At 41.6% G+C, this 14,886-nt stretch overlaps 1 protein-coding gene across 5 annotated transcripts in view; it reads right to left on the reverse strand.

Annotated features, from left to right (window-relative positions):
- LOC117353431 (cytochrome P450 2D17-like) overlaps positions 1 to 14,209 on the reverse strand; it is a 70,785-nt gene extending 56,576 nt beyond the window's left edge. For all 5 annotated transcript variants that reach the window (XR_004537937.1, XR_004537938.1, XM_033929350.1 and 2 more), the window contains exons 1-2: positions 12,924 to 14,209; positions 3,193 to 3,355 (exon numbers count right to left, since the gene is read on the reverse strand). Coding sequence is in view for 3 of the 5 variants with exons in the window: in XM_033929350.1 (XP_033785241.1) it covers positions 3,193 to 3,355; positions 12,924 to 13,136 (376 nt within the window). In the remaining 2 variants the exon portion in view is untranslated. The remainder of the gene's footprint in view (positions 1 to 3,192; positions 3,356 to 12,923) is intronic.
- Positions 14,210 to 14,886: the final 677 nt, after the last annotated feature.

The following is a 14,886-nucleotide window of genomic DNA, read 5'->3' on the forward strand; positions in this document are numbered from 1 at the left end:
GGTGCATCCTTTTTGCTCACATATCCATGTAAATGTATTGTCAAATATGCTCAAGTTAAGTATGTCTTCTTTCAACCAGAGCAGTTAAGATCTTTTCTGGAGCTGAAGAAAATGGCTGCTGCTGTATAGGTGATTAATAGAATTAGAATGCAGAATGTTATGTTATGGCCTTTCATGGTACCTTTTTGCAACATGATTGATTAGTTTCTTACTTATCTGCTTAACCCCCCTTCAATAGTTTTTTGTGGTCTAAGAAACATATCTGTATTGCCTCTTTATTTTTTTATTATTGTAAAATGTGATGTTGAACATTTGAACATTTATTCCTGCTGTATTTTCCTAAACAAGATGTATTTTCTTGTAAAGGTATAAAACTAATAAATAAAAAAATAAAAAAAAAAGAAAAACTGTACACTGGCACTGGTATGGTAATCTTTGTTTTGAATTTTAAAATAAAAGAAATAAAGTGGAAAGAAAAAAGTAAAGAAGAAAATGGGTAAATAAATGGGGGCGGGGCAGGTCATGGTAGGGAGGGATGGGATAGGGGGGTCTTGGTGGACTTGTGTGCCTAGGGACCCTTGACAAATTAATACCGCCCTGGGTAGTGGAGAAGAAAACGGCGACAGAGTTCAAACAAGCGTGGGATGAACACAGAGGATCTCGAATCAGAAAATAGTATACTGTATATTGAAGGGACTAAGGCCAATACTGGGCAGACTCGCATGGTCTGTGTCCCATATATGGATATTCAGTTGAGGACAGGCTGGGGAGAGCTTCAGTGGCTTGGATGGGCTGGAGTGAGCTTTGAAGGAGACTCCAGTAGATAGAACCTAAGCTCACTACCGGGCAGGACTCTGGGTTTCTGGCCCAGAAATATCTAAGAAAAAGGACTATTTAAATTAAATGATTAATTTATAGAGCGTGTACGGTTGGGCAGACTGGACGGACCATTCAGGTCTTTATCTGCCCTCATTTACTATGTTATATAAAGAGCTCTCATATTACATTATATTACATTAGAGATCTCTATTCCGCCATTACCTTGCGGTTCAAGGAGGTTACATATACACTCCCATTTAGCCATATTCCTATTATCATGATCTTATGCATATCATTTATAAACCATAACTTTGAAATCCATTTGTAGTCATTTGGAATAGTCTCCAATTTCTAGGTAGTAACCAGTGGCATCCCTTTCTATTACAAATGCAAACAGTGTCTCACTTCCGGTTCACTACACAATTGTTTCCCATGTACTCACCTCTATAGGACCCCCAGGGACCCCTGAAGAAGACTTTTTGTCGAAACGCGGACCATGTTGGGTCCTATATCCCTAGCGGACTAGATCCTCTAAGGCTCTTATGTGGATGATTTATTTTTATGTGGATGAATTTATTTTATGTGGATGATTTCAGTGTACCTTTGGAACTTTGACACTTTCAAATAAAGTCCATTTAGGAACATCGTCACTCCACAGAATTTTTTTTGGTTTTCTCTGGATTTTCTTCTCTGTGGATATTTCTTCTCTGTGGATTGTTTTATACTTAGGATATGTGACACTTGGGGCCAATCAGTTTTTAACACTCAACCCCTCCCCCACAATATATAAAAAATATGTTTAGTATTTTATTTATTTATTTTTATAGCCAGTTCTCCCCAGAGAGCTCAGAACAGGTTACAGGTTTAACATTCACAGTGTTACAATATAACATTACATATGTGGCCTCTTTTACAAAGCCGCGCTAGCAGCTGCCACGCGGCAACAGCCCCAAAGCCCTTTAAATCTCTATGGGCTAGCGCTAGTGCTAGCGCAGCGCAGCCACTAGCAAGGCTTTGTAAAAGAGGCTGATAGTTACAACTTCTCCAACCCCACGCCGGCGCTGTGGTGTAAACAAAAAGACATTTCCTTTCTCTGTTAGGTCCTAGCTGCGGAAACTGCGTCAAAGGTTTTCCGTTGAACATTGTAGTGGATTTTCAGCATAGCAGGACACAGGAACAAAAATCTGATCTGTTTTTCCGCTAGTAGAGAGCAAAGTGATTGAAAAGGTCTATGACGCTCTGTCAAGGACGAGGAGAAGTCCTGAAAGATCCTCACGGGGTTGTTTTCATAAGCAAGAGTATCACATTTAGATCCATATAGGCACAAGATTTCCACTTTATGTATATAATTGTGGAGTTTCACAATAACTGTCTTTGGGCGTAAGTTTCATGTAGTTTTTGGAACCAGACGATGTGCGTACTCCAGCCACATGGGGCCTAGGCCTTGGCACATGGGTGGTTCTGTCGAGAGCCAGTGCTCTAATTCCGTAATGTGTTGATGGTTCAGCACAGACTATGGAATACCAACGAATCGCATATTACCTCTCTGCAATCTGTCCTCTAGTTTTTCAGTGTGTGCTTGTACCAGGTTTTGTAGAGATTCCAGTTGGTCCGCCATTGTGGTGGTGCAATCTTCCACTGTGGAGACACTGTGTTTTCTACTTGAGCTGTACGGCGAGTGGTGTCCGTAAATATAGTCTCCAAATTGGTTAAGTGCGAGGACAGTTGTAGTAAGCAGGCATCTAAAGCTTGTACCACTGCTTGCATGATTTCAGTCAAGGCTGCCTCTGAGAACTGAGTTATCAAAATAGCGGAAAGCTGTGCCATTTTGTCCTGTCTATTTAATGCACTCTTTCGCCTTTGTCAATGATTTTCCGGCCATTTCTCCGTTTGGTTTTTGCAAGAATTTGTCTATGCAGGGTTCACAAACAGTTGAAGTTGGTTATGCAGCGATTATCCACGCAGATAATATGAAAATTATAGTTTGAACCACCTGGGGTCTCGGAGGGAGCAAGACGCACATCCTGCTCCTTCATAGCATCACGTGACCCCCTCTCTTGTATGTTTAATGTACAGAGCTGTGTGCGTCTGGTAGCACTATAGAAATAATACATAGTAGTAGTAGTAGATATATTGTAAATGTGTGTGTTAGCATTTGCACGCTACTTGAGTGCGATCTGGAAACCTATCTTATAAAGATGCAGAAGCGTTTAAGCTACCTTTATAAACTAAGCTTAAAATCGGTGTCTTCTTGAATTGCCATTCTGTTATAAGACAAAGTCATATATGATCAAGTCGTCTCACCCTCATTACATAAGCCTTTTACTTTTTAGGTTGTAAGAACAAGTCCAGCTGCATGTAGGAGATACTTGCCTTGATCCATTCCGATTTTGCTATAGAAAGGAATTGGTGGGCGATCAGCAATATCTTCAGATCTTTTGATCAGCATTTCCTTCATCACTTCAAACCCATTGAGGACCACCACATTGGTCCAGCCCACCTGGAAGCTGAAGACATTCCCAAACCTTCTACTCATCTGCAAAGGAAACGATAATAATGGAATCGAGTCAGCGTGTTAGCAGCAGGACTGTACATAATCAACAGACAATTGTAAGCATAAAACCAATCACCGTGAACAAGGAAGAAAATAGAGGGTTTAAAGTAGAGTTGGATTTTCTGAAAGGTATGATTCAGCTTTCACTCTCATTTGGGGGTTTTGCAGATTCTTGGAAACTGATTGTTAACAAGCACTATTATTATTATTTCTTGGTCCCTGAAGCAGATTAGTGAAACTCTGGCCACCATTGGACATAGATGTTGCACACTAATGCTTGACACAGTTTCACAAATAATTTTTTTGTATGACAATTCTGCAATATTTATTTGAATTCATTCACAAAGGAAGCTTTTTGCCTGATAAGGGATAAAAAAAAGCACAGTTACTTACCATAACAGGTGTTATCCAGGGACAGCAGGCAGATATTCTCACATAAGGGTGACGTCAACCAAGGAGCCCCGATGCAGACAGCTTCGCAAGCAGTCTTGCTTGAAGAACTTTTAGAAAGTTCGCAACTGTCGCACCAAGCATGCGAGAGTGCCTTTCCACCCAACGTAGGGCGTGCGTCTCCTCAGTTCAGATAGCTAGCTAAGAAGCCAACCAGGGGAGGTGAGTGGGTTGTGAGAATATCTGCCTGCTGTCCCTAGATAATACCTGTTACGGTAAGAAACTGTGCTTTATCCCAGGACAAGCAGGCAGGTATTCCCACATATGGGTGACCTCCAAGCTAACCAGAATGGGATGGTGGGAGTGTTGGCAATTCAGGAGAATAAATTTTGTAAAACTGCCTGGCCAAAGTGGCCATCCCGTCTGGAAAACAAATCAAGACAATAATGAGAGGTGAATGTATGAACTGAGGACCAAGTGGCTGCCTTGCAGATTTCCTCAATAGGAGTAGATCTAAGGAAAGCTAAGGAGAGGAGGTAATAAACAAGCCTGGCTGTGGAAAAAAGAACAAAGTTGGATTTACCATTGGAAGACAGTGACCCCTACAGGGTTAAATCGAGAAGTCGAATGGTGGGCGTTTCTTCATTGATGACAGACAGTTCGGCACTTCATAAGTACCGGGTGCACAGCTGAGTATTGACGTCACAGGAAATGAGGGTTTTTTTTGAACTAGGTATCCTGCTGACAGCATCGAGAGTTTTATCTTGTATACTTGCTCATTTTGAACATTGTAAAATTTTCTTTTCTCTTCTTTTGTTAGGAAGGATTTAAATTTGAAGGTCGCACACAGCGTAGCGGGTTCTCTGAGGAAGCCAGCGAGCGAAACGCGTCAGAACCTTGCCGGACCATCGCTGTATGGACACTAAAGTTAAGTTTTTTGATTTCACTATTTTTGGAGTTTTAAGCTGTTTGGACATTTAATACACCGTTTGGAAATTTAAAGTTTACATTGCTCTTCAGGAAATTTTTAATCACCTTTCTACCACAAAAGTTGGTGCAATGATAGACTCTGTGAAAGACTCTATAGGGGCTTGTCCCCCATTCTGAGCTTTTCCATTCCATCTTTGGATTCTGAGCGCCATCCTGGTTTAAAAGGTATTAAAAGTCCGTTGTTTGTTCCTTTTTGCTTTTTGTTTATATTCTGTAACCCTACATGCTGTGTCTTTGACCTTGTTGATCATAGCATATTACTTCAATGTTTGGATTCCATGGGAATCACTGGCCGTGTTTTTCAATAGCTTTGTGATTTCTTGTGCTCGCGTTCTTACCAGGTATTATTTGACAATACACTTTCTTAACCGTAGATCAACCCTTGTGGTTCTACAAGGGTCATCCCTAGCCCCTCTGGTTTTTAATATTTATTTATCTGCTTCGGATGCTAGATTATCAGTTTTGGGGGTTAAATTGTTTAACCATACAGATGACATTATTGTTGTCATTTCTATTGCATCGGTTCCCTCAAAACATTGCAAGGAAATCTCAAGGGTGCTATTGGGTTGTCGAGGAGTGGACAAGAGAGTTTAAATTGAAACTAAATTTTAAAAAACCAAATTGTTATTTGCTACTCCAACTGAACTTACTGAGGATTGTTTGTCATTACATGGGGTGCAATATCCTATTATTTCTACTTTAAAATACTAGGTGGCCATGTTGCCCAAGTATATGCGATTTGCCAGACTATTTTCAAATCTTTGGTGGCTTATTATCAGAGGTATGTTGATGAAGCTTCCAAGAAAGAGATCAAGGACATTCTAATTCAGTATGAGAGGACCTTGCTGGTTGCAGATCCTCGCCAGTGTGAGTCCAAGAAATTTGGTAGACCTGGAGCCCATGCTCGCTACCAGATTCTTACCTTCAAAATATTTTTTGTACATATGTTCCAAATAAATCTGGAGGAAAAGGTCTCAAAATATATAGATATATAGATAGATATTAAGAGTCCTCTTGGACAGAAATCTTACTATGTGAGCACAAGTGGATCCTGCAGTAAAAAAGGGTTTCGCTATACTATGGAAATTATCCCCCCACCCCCCTTTTTACTAAACTGCAATAGTGGTTATTAGCGCAGGGAACCGCACTGAATGCTCCGCACTGCTCCCGACGCTCATTGGAACTCTATGAGGTTATGCGGTCTAGAAATTGATTTTATGTTATGTCATATTTGGCTGGTTTTGTTATTTTGTTATTTATATTTTATTTTAGTATTTATATAGCCTATGTGGTTTACATTCAGGTACTCAAGCATTTTTCCCTATCTGTCCTGGTAGGCTCACACTCTGTCTAATGTACCTGGGGCAATGGGGGATTAAGTGGGTACCAACTTTTGTCCTAAGATATGCGAGTGGCATTGGGAAAACTGTTTCGATTATCAAGAAACACTGGAAAATTTTACAGCTACATCAAGTGTTTCATGAGAAACAGGTGAGGATAGCGTTTGGTAGAAATCGCAACTTTAAGGAGATTTTATGCCCAGCGGACACTGAACAAAAGGGTGTTCACAAAAAAGGGGGGTGGGGTCATAGAAAATGTGGCACTTGTTTAACATGTGATTCCACTATAGAGGTAGATAGATTTTTTTTGAACATCTGCAAACAAAAGAGAAATTCTTTTTAGAATTTTCTACCACGTGCAGCACAGAGTTTGTTGTGTTGTAATATGCCCCTGTCCAAAGCTTTGTCGGACAACCTGCTGCTTTAGAATACTTTTTGGCGAGCACAGAAGCAGCATCTGGGGTTGTGGGTTCAAACCCACGCTGCTCCTTAGGACCCTGGGCAAGTCACTTAATCCCCCCATTGCCCCAGGTACATTAGATAGATTGTGAGCCCCCTGGGACAGACAGGGAAAAATGCTTGAGTACCTCAATAAACTCATGTAAACCGTTCTGAGCTCTCCTGGGAGAATGGTATAGAAAACTGAATAAATAAATAAATAAAATTGTGACTGGCTGGAAGAGCCATTGGTTCAGCATTGTAAGCAGTTGAACCATGGCTTTTCTACATTGAAATGTTGTGTCTTGGATTATATCCCAGAGTATATCCTTGACAGGGCTAGAATGTTGTTGAAATGGGAGCAAGAATGGATCTTTCGTCTGGGATCAGAAGAACTGCAGGGTCTGAACTCCAGGATCGACTGATATCTTTTCCTGTGGCCAATCCCATTTTGAGATGCAAGGAGCACGTAGGGTATTCTAACATCAAAAAGTAGAACAAGCATGTAATAAGAAAGCAATTAAGAATATAAATAAGAATGTTGAACAAAAATAAATGAATGGCGCTGGGACTCTGTTCTATTTGGAGTTTAATATGTCTTCAAAATTAGGAATCCGATAGAAGTGTAGCACCCATTTTGGCTTTTAAAGCAGTTCACTGTCATCTATTGTTATTTGCTGTATGTTTAATAGAGCGATCTAATTGGTTTGTCCTTGAGGGGGCGTCGGCTTGACGTCAGACACCAACACACACAAGATCTGACCTGGAGGTAGCCATGTTTGCGGCGCCTGTGAGCATGGAGATTATATGCCAGAGTAAGGAAATTTAGGGGTCCTTTTATCAAGGCGCAGTAGGGGTTTAATATGCAGAATACCGCGCATTAAACCACCTGCCGCGCTAGTCGCTAACACCTCCATTGACCAGGCGTTAGTTTTTTTGCTTGCCGTGGTGAAATGTGATGAAATGTCTGACGCGCTAACCCTGCTAGCATGGCTAGATAAAAGGACCCGTCTTGTTCTTATGATAAGTAAAGGTTAAATCAATACAGATTTAAGTATTTCAGTTTTGAAATTGTCTGCTTATGTATTTTTTAGTGCAGCCTTGATGCCCTGATACAGCTTAGCGAAACGCTGGCTGGCCACTGTCAGCTTTGGCTGAGCAGACTTGCCATTGAAAGGCTTTTGATTGAGCAGATTGAGCAATAGCAGTGCATACAAGTGGAATACAGAGTGGGAGCCAGAGAAGAGATAAGTGCTTGTGAAACTAGTGTATATTTCTAACATTTCATGCTGGCACCCACCCGTACGCAGTTTGTACACACTAGCAGGAGGCAATTTTATGGTCACTCCTGAACACTGTTGTTCTTTAGAAGTTTCATGAGCTTGACTTCCAGCACATACAGTTGAATAAGTTAAAACTTGCTTAATTTGATTTGAAATTATTTTTAAGATGTTTAAAATCTATTTATAAAAGATTTTTAAAACATTTAAAGTTTACATGAAAATTGGAACTTATGGAGGAGGGGTTATTTTTGCCGATGAGGTAGCTCGAAGATTAGCCTGAATGCTTATAAAAATGTGGCCACTCAATATGATAATACGCCGGCTAAATATCACATCCCCACATTTATAAAAGGATGATTATGAGAAAATATTTTGATACTCAATCCTCAGAGGGAAAATGTACCCGTTGGCTCAAGTGAATGAAATTCCCTGAACCCACTCTTCACGGGATCTCATAGGATCAAAATATATCATCGTATGCAGGATATTTATTAAATTTTAAATAATAAATGTGAACTTGTACTTAGCTTATAAAGTTCTCTTTTTTTGAACTCATTGTATTTAAAATAGGAGCGCCTGAGTTTGAGGCTTTTTCTCCCCCTTTATGAGGTACCCATATTTTTTCTGGAACTCTTCTCACTGGAGTGCTGGGGAGCCAAGGAAGATTTAAATGAAAATTGAGAAGTGTAAAGCAAAACAAAATTTAAAGTATTTCTTACTTAGGAATAAGACATTGCATATTGTTCCAAGGATAGTAGGGTTTAGAGTAGTTTGTTCCTTGGTTTTGTGGATGTGGATTAAGTGACTTGCCCAGGGTCACAGGAAGCAGTGTGGTATTTGAACCCACAACCCCAGGGTGCTGAGGCCATTGGGAAGCCCAGGACCTCTATCTTTATACCACATTTTTTACCAAAATATTGTCCATGTCTCAAACACCCAGAACAAGGCCATTTGGATGTGGGAGAGGCCAGTCATGTAATGGACTGGCTATGCATACATGTCAACAGAGCAGTGGGGCACTGCTATGAACTTCACATAAAGGGTGCCAGATAAACATCTCATCAGAACTCCCTTATGGGTTATGGTGAGCTCCACCAAACCCACTTTGCCCACCTGTCTACAACCCCAATAGCCCTTATGGATGCAGGTGGCACCTATATGATACTAGAGTAGGGTTTTTTTGGGGGGGGTTGGTGGGCTCACATTTTCCACCATGAATTTAATGATTAGAGTGGCTTATGGGACTTGCTACTCCTCTCTATGGTTCACTAGCCTACCCACCAGGCTGCTTAAAACATCTGTGTGCAGCTCTTCTAGGCTTTCCTATACCAGGTGCTGATGGTTTGAAGACAGGTATGTACGTTTGTATTCTGTTCTTTGTGGGTGTGAGGGGTCCGTGAGCACTGGGGGAGTATGGGGGTGTATTACCTTGATGCATGCAGTGGTCATCTGGTCAGTTTGAGCACCTTTGTGGCACTTAGACCCTTATAAAACAGGTCTAGTTCCAAAAATATAAATTCCATCCAGGATGTCTTGAAAAATGTTTGATTATCGCTGCAAGATGTCCATATCTAACCCACTCTTGAGATCACCCAAAGTCTTCCCACCACACCCATCTCATGCTCTGAATGTACAAAGGCTGGAACACCTCGCTAGATGTACAGAAAGATGGTTTTGATTATCGGCACTTAGATGTCCTAGCAATTAGGACTTCCAAGTGCTGATTTAGGATGCTTTTAGGACGTCTGTGTCTTTTGATTATGGGCCCCTTAGAAGGCAAATAAAACCACATAAAAAACTGGCCTATCTTTGCCCACTAAACCATGACCAGTTAAATCTGAATATCACCTTAACTAACCATGCACTAGCCAACATTGAATGCCAACGACATCCTCCTCCTCATCCCCATAACCAATAACCATCCTAATATTGCCAAAAAAATATCAAACAATATAGATAAAATTAAAAGCTGGGCAACGAACAACAAGCTGAAACTGAACGCCACTAAGACCAAAGCCATTGGTTTCCATACCGCACAACAGAATGTCATTTCTAACCTCACTCTTCCATCCTCACCTTCCACTCTCATAATGGAAAAATCCACCAAGGTACTAGGCTGCATCTTAGATGACACTCTCACAAGGAACCACAAATATCTAACCTTCAGAAAAAGACCATCTACACTATGCATCAACTGCATCTCACAAGATCATAGTTTTCAGTTGGCATTGACTACAGGATCAATTGGCTGTGCGGGATCTGGCTTGTTTAGTTTTACAATGTATGTGTTGGTGTTCTAGTGCTCACTGCAGTGTTTAAGATGCTGCCTTTTCCTAGGTACACTCTTGTGCGATATGTGGATTGTTACTAAAAATCATATTTTTCATATAGATGGGGGGGGGGGTGTCAAAAAATGATGTGCCCCGGGTGCCACATACCCTAGGTACGCCACTGCTCTGAAGACTGGTTATTTTCTGAGAGAACAGATAAGGAAGAAAGCAACTGCTAAGAACCCTTGAAAAGAGCAGCATCCTACGCTTGGATAGATATTGGCTCCTGTATTACACTCTGTTAAGTGCCTGAGAACACGAGAGAGCACAGTTCACAGGAAACCAAGAACTGCACATCTTGAATATTTTTGGTAGCTATTTATTTATTTAATTTATTTTCTTATTCCGTTTTCCCCAAAGAGCTCAGAACGGGTTACAGGTTAACATACTTAATATGCAATTAACAGGTTACAATTTGCCATAGTTATAGTTCAAGTTGATACAAATTTTTATCTTAATACATACTAGGCATCTAATACCAAACCATTTCTCCCTCCGTATTCGCTGTGATAGGGGATTAACAGACCCGCAAATAACTTTTTCTTATGTTATTTGCTGTTTTCTATTAAAAACCATCATGAATATGGTGAAACCGCAAATAACATGATGGGAGACCTGGCTTGTTCCTGAAGGAGAGGCAAAACACGGTGAAGAAAGTGCTGGGAATCGGCAATTGTAAACGCTTGGAATCAGCAATTTTTCTATGCAAGCTGACGTAATTGGGGGAGGGGAGAAGCCAGCAAGCTATAAACTGTGAAAAATCAATACCGCGATTGCTGAAACTGCGAATACAGAGGGAGAAGTGCATATATAATATACAGTTTACAGGTTAAATGGCCATAGTTACAGTTCATAATGTTTCAATATAAGTTTTATCCTAACATGACACAAGGTCCCGTATGAACAATTACTTCGAAAAATTGCGGGCCATGGAATCAAGGGTGAAATGCTCATGTGGATTAAAAACTGGTTGGTGGATAGGAAACAGAGAGTGGGGGTAAATGTACAATACTCAGACTGGAAAAGCATCACAAGTGGAGTGCCGCAGGATTCGATGCTTAGACCCATGCTGTTCAACATATTTATAAAAGACCTGGAAATTGGTATGACGAGCGAGGTAATAAAATTTGCAGACGATATGAAGTTATTCAGAGTAGTGAAGACAAAGGATTGCGAAGACCTGCAAAGTGACAAACACGCTCGAGAAATGGGTCGTGATATGGCAAATGAGGTTTAACGTGGAGATAAGTGTAAGGTGATGCATGTCGGTAACAAAAATCTTATACACGGATACAGGATGTCCAGTGCAGTACTTGGAGAGACCCCCCAGGAAAGAGACTTGAGAGTACTGGTCGACAAGTCAATGAAGCCATCCGCACAATGCGCAGCGGCGTCAAAAAGGGCAAACAGAATGCTAGGAATGATTAAGAAGAGCATCACAAACAGATCGGAAAAGGTTATCATGCCACTGTACCAGGCCATGGTACACCCCCACCTGGAATACTGCGTCCAGCACTGGTCACCGTACTTGAAGAAGGACACAGTACTACTCGAAAGGGAAAAGAGGAGACTGAGAGGGGACATGATCAAAACATTAAAGATAATGAAGGGAATAGACTTAGTAGATAAAGACAGGTTGTTCACCCTCTCCAAGGTAGGGAGAACGAGAGGGCACTCTCTAAAGTTAAAAGGGGATAGATTCCATACAAACATAAGGAAGTTCTTCTTCACCCAGAGAGTTTTAGAAAACTGGATTCAAGACAAAGTTAAACAAGTTCCTGCTGAACCAGAACGTACGCAGGTAAGGCTAGACTCAGGGCACTGGTCTTTGACCTAAGGGTCTCCGTGGGAGCGGACTGCTGGGCACGATGGACCACTGCTCTGACCCAGCAGTGGCAATTCTTATGTTGTTATACCGAAGATCTAGTACTAATATATATTTCTTTGTGATCTATCGGTTGTGGTGGGAGAGTTAGGTGAAGAGGTATGTTTTTATTGCTTTCCTAAAGTTGAGGAGTCCTTCAAGGGATCTGATCTGTGGGGGCAGTTGATTCCAGTGGCTCAGTATGAAGTGGGAGTAAGAACTAGAGAATGACATGGTGACTGTTATCCACGGGTAACCCGCAGGAATGGGGGGAAAAAAATACATCGACTGGTTGACGCAGGTACATGGGACAAGGCCGTCCCATGGAGCAGTGAATGGCCTTGTCCCGCAGTAAAGGATCTGCCATAAGTTGCTTTCCTTCTCACCCCTCCCGGTCAGCAGCCCCCCCCCTCACTATCTTACTTTGTTTTTACAGATTGCCTCATCCTTGTTATTGTAAACATTTTGGTACTTATAAAGGATCAAATAAATTGGAGTTTCACTAATACTGTATACAATATCTTTTTCCTTCCTTTTTCTTTTAAAATATCATTAGTGTGCCTGCCAGAGATTTTGTTCTAAAAGTGAATAATCAGCCATGAAGGGACCTTTTAACTAGCCCGCCTGCTTGGGGAAAAATTTTGAGATCTGTGCACATTTCCAGACACCAAAGTATGTCTATCTGCTTCTAGGGTCACCTTCAGCCCCACCTATCTCGGAGAACTGCTACACTGTTTTCAGAACCTTAACACTGCAGAGGGTGAGACAGAAAGGGCAAAATCTGGTGGGCAATTTCTGCTTCTTGTCTGAGCTCACTAAGTGCCACCCCTATCACTGCTATTCAGTTCTGGGGATTCTCTATACATATCAGGTTTGGGCTCTGATAGCTTTGAGAGAAAGGTTATGCAACCTTACCTGTCTGAAACAAAGAGGCAGACATTTAAAATCCATTTGAAGAACATTTCCAATAAATGGCAGAGGAGTCGGTCCTGGAGGAAAGCGGTTCCACATCTTCCTGCGCTTCAAGAAGTCAAAAAGGAGGACAAAGATGGTGAAAAAGACTCCCAACACTGTGACATTGTTACAGCAGGAATACAATAGGGACCAGGACACTGACAGCAGATCCATGCTCCACTGAACTCGTCTGTCTTCCTGTTTTTCTCAGTCTATAGGGCAGAACACTGTAAATGGGCAAACCTTGTTTTCAGTTTCTGTTAATTATTGCAAATCAAGCTCAAAGGAGTCCATGCTTTGCTTTATTAAACAGTAGAACTGGTGTGGCTTGATCATTCATTTCATATATCAGGTTTCACTTAGACTCACCCAGATTCCTGTTAACCTGCCAAGAGACTTTTTTTTTTTTTTTTTGCTGATCATGACATAATGCATTCAATGACTGCACTGTACAAGTCTTCCATTCAGAAATCTGTATAAACTGCTACTGTATGAAGAACAGTTCCAGGCTTTGGAATTAGCATTTATTTACTGGAAAACAAAATGTGTTCATTTCTAGAGCTGCTCCATTCTGAAGGATTCTGACAGCTGTGAAGTTGCCCTTTTTTCAGATTAAGTAAATTGAAAAAAATGTCACTGCAGTATGATTTTTGGCTTGTAATGCATTATACCTGGAGATGACATCGTCCCAGTGTAGGACTTTGCAGGTGATCCAGAATACTTTTGCACATTTGATTTTTGGTGGTGATAGGTTTGAACATGTTACCCCCCATTTTTGCAACTGGTTGCTTATAAAGTCATGTGTTATGTTTAAAGTGTTGGTCTTGACCCAGTGGCATAGCTAGGGAAGTTTGTGCTTGGGGCAGTGGCACCTGGCATCTTCCCACCATGCGTTGTCCGTCCCGCATTCCCCATGTACCTCTTTGAGATGTTTGCCAGCACGAGCAGAAGATGGAAGACACTAGAGAATGACACGGGGAAAAAAATTATCACCGTTCCCGTCCCGTCCCCGTGAGCTCGTCCCTGTCCTGCAAACTGCAAACCCGCACAAGCCTCAAATAGTTATGATTTTATACTGAACTTATTTTATCTCTATAATAAAACCCTAAGCCGTGCATGCACACTTCTACTTGCATGTTCCATATGTCCTTGGCCTGAAGAAGTGTGCATGCGTGACTACAACTGCCCCACACTCGCGGCCCTGTTTGCATTCCAGTGGCAGCAACTGAGTGGTGGAGAGCAGCCCCGCTCCACCCATTGACCCTCCACAAACCTCCCGCGCCCTTCTACTGCCCATTTCCTCTGCCGCGTCTCTGATGACATCATCGGAGACAGACGCGGGAGAGGAAATCGGCAGTGGAAGGGCGCAAAGCAGCGTGTTTAAAGTGCTGCCTATGCAGCTGTTATGCCTATGGCCAGGGGGTAACTGAAACTCAGCATACTACTGACATGTCTCCACAAGTCTGCTTATCTGCTATCCTGACCTCAGTGACCTGGGTGCTGCCAAAACAACGAACAAAAGGACAGTAAAACCAGGTGGAAAGCTGGTTTCTGCAACAAGCCTGCTTATCTGCTATCCTGACCTTAGTTACCTGGGTGTTGCATGCCTGAGTCGTAGTGAAGGAAGCTGATTACTGCAGAATCAGCTTGGATAACTATGAACTCAGCAGTTTTCACCCTATATAAGAACGGGACTTTGCCCCTAACATTAGAATCCATCACGTTGCAACCAAGGGACAGTCCCGTGTCCACCCACCTATCAATTGCAGGGATTCCCGATTGTGAAGGATGGTGCTGCCTAGGATCACGGTGAAGTTATTCTATTTTTATATTCATCTATATATATAAGTATATTAAAGGGTTATTGTTTATGCTTTTATATTGTCTGTGTGCTTTTCTGAGTGTCACTGATCATCCCATCTGA

Source organism: Geotrypetes seraphini, chromosome 2 (genome assembly GCF_902459505.1).
Source record: "Geotrypetes seraphini chromosome 2, aGeoSer1.1, whole genome shotgun sequence".
Classification (NCBI taxonomy): Eukaryota; Metazoa; Chordata; class Amphibia; order Gymnophiona; family Dermophiidae; genus Geotrypetes; species Geotrypetes seraphini.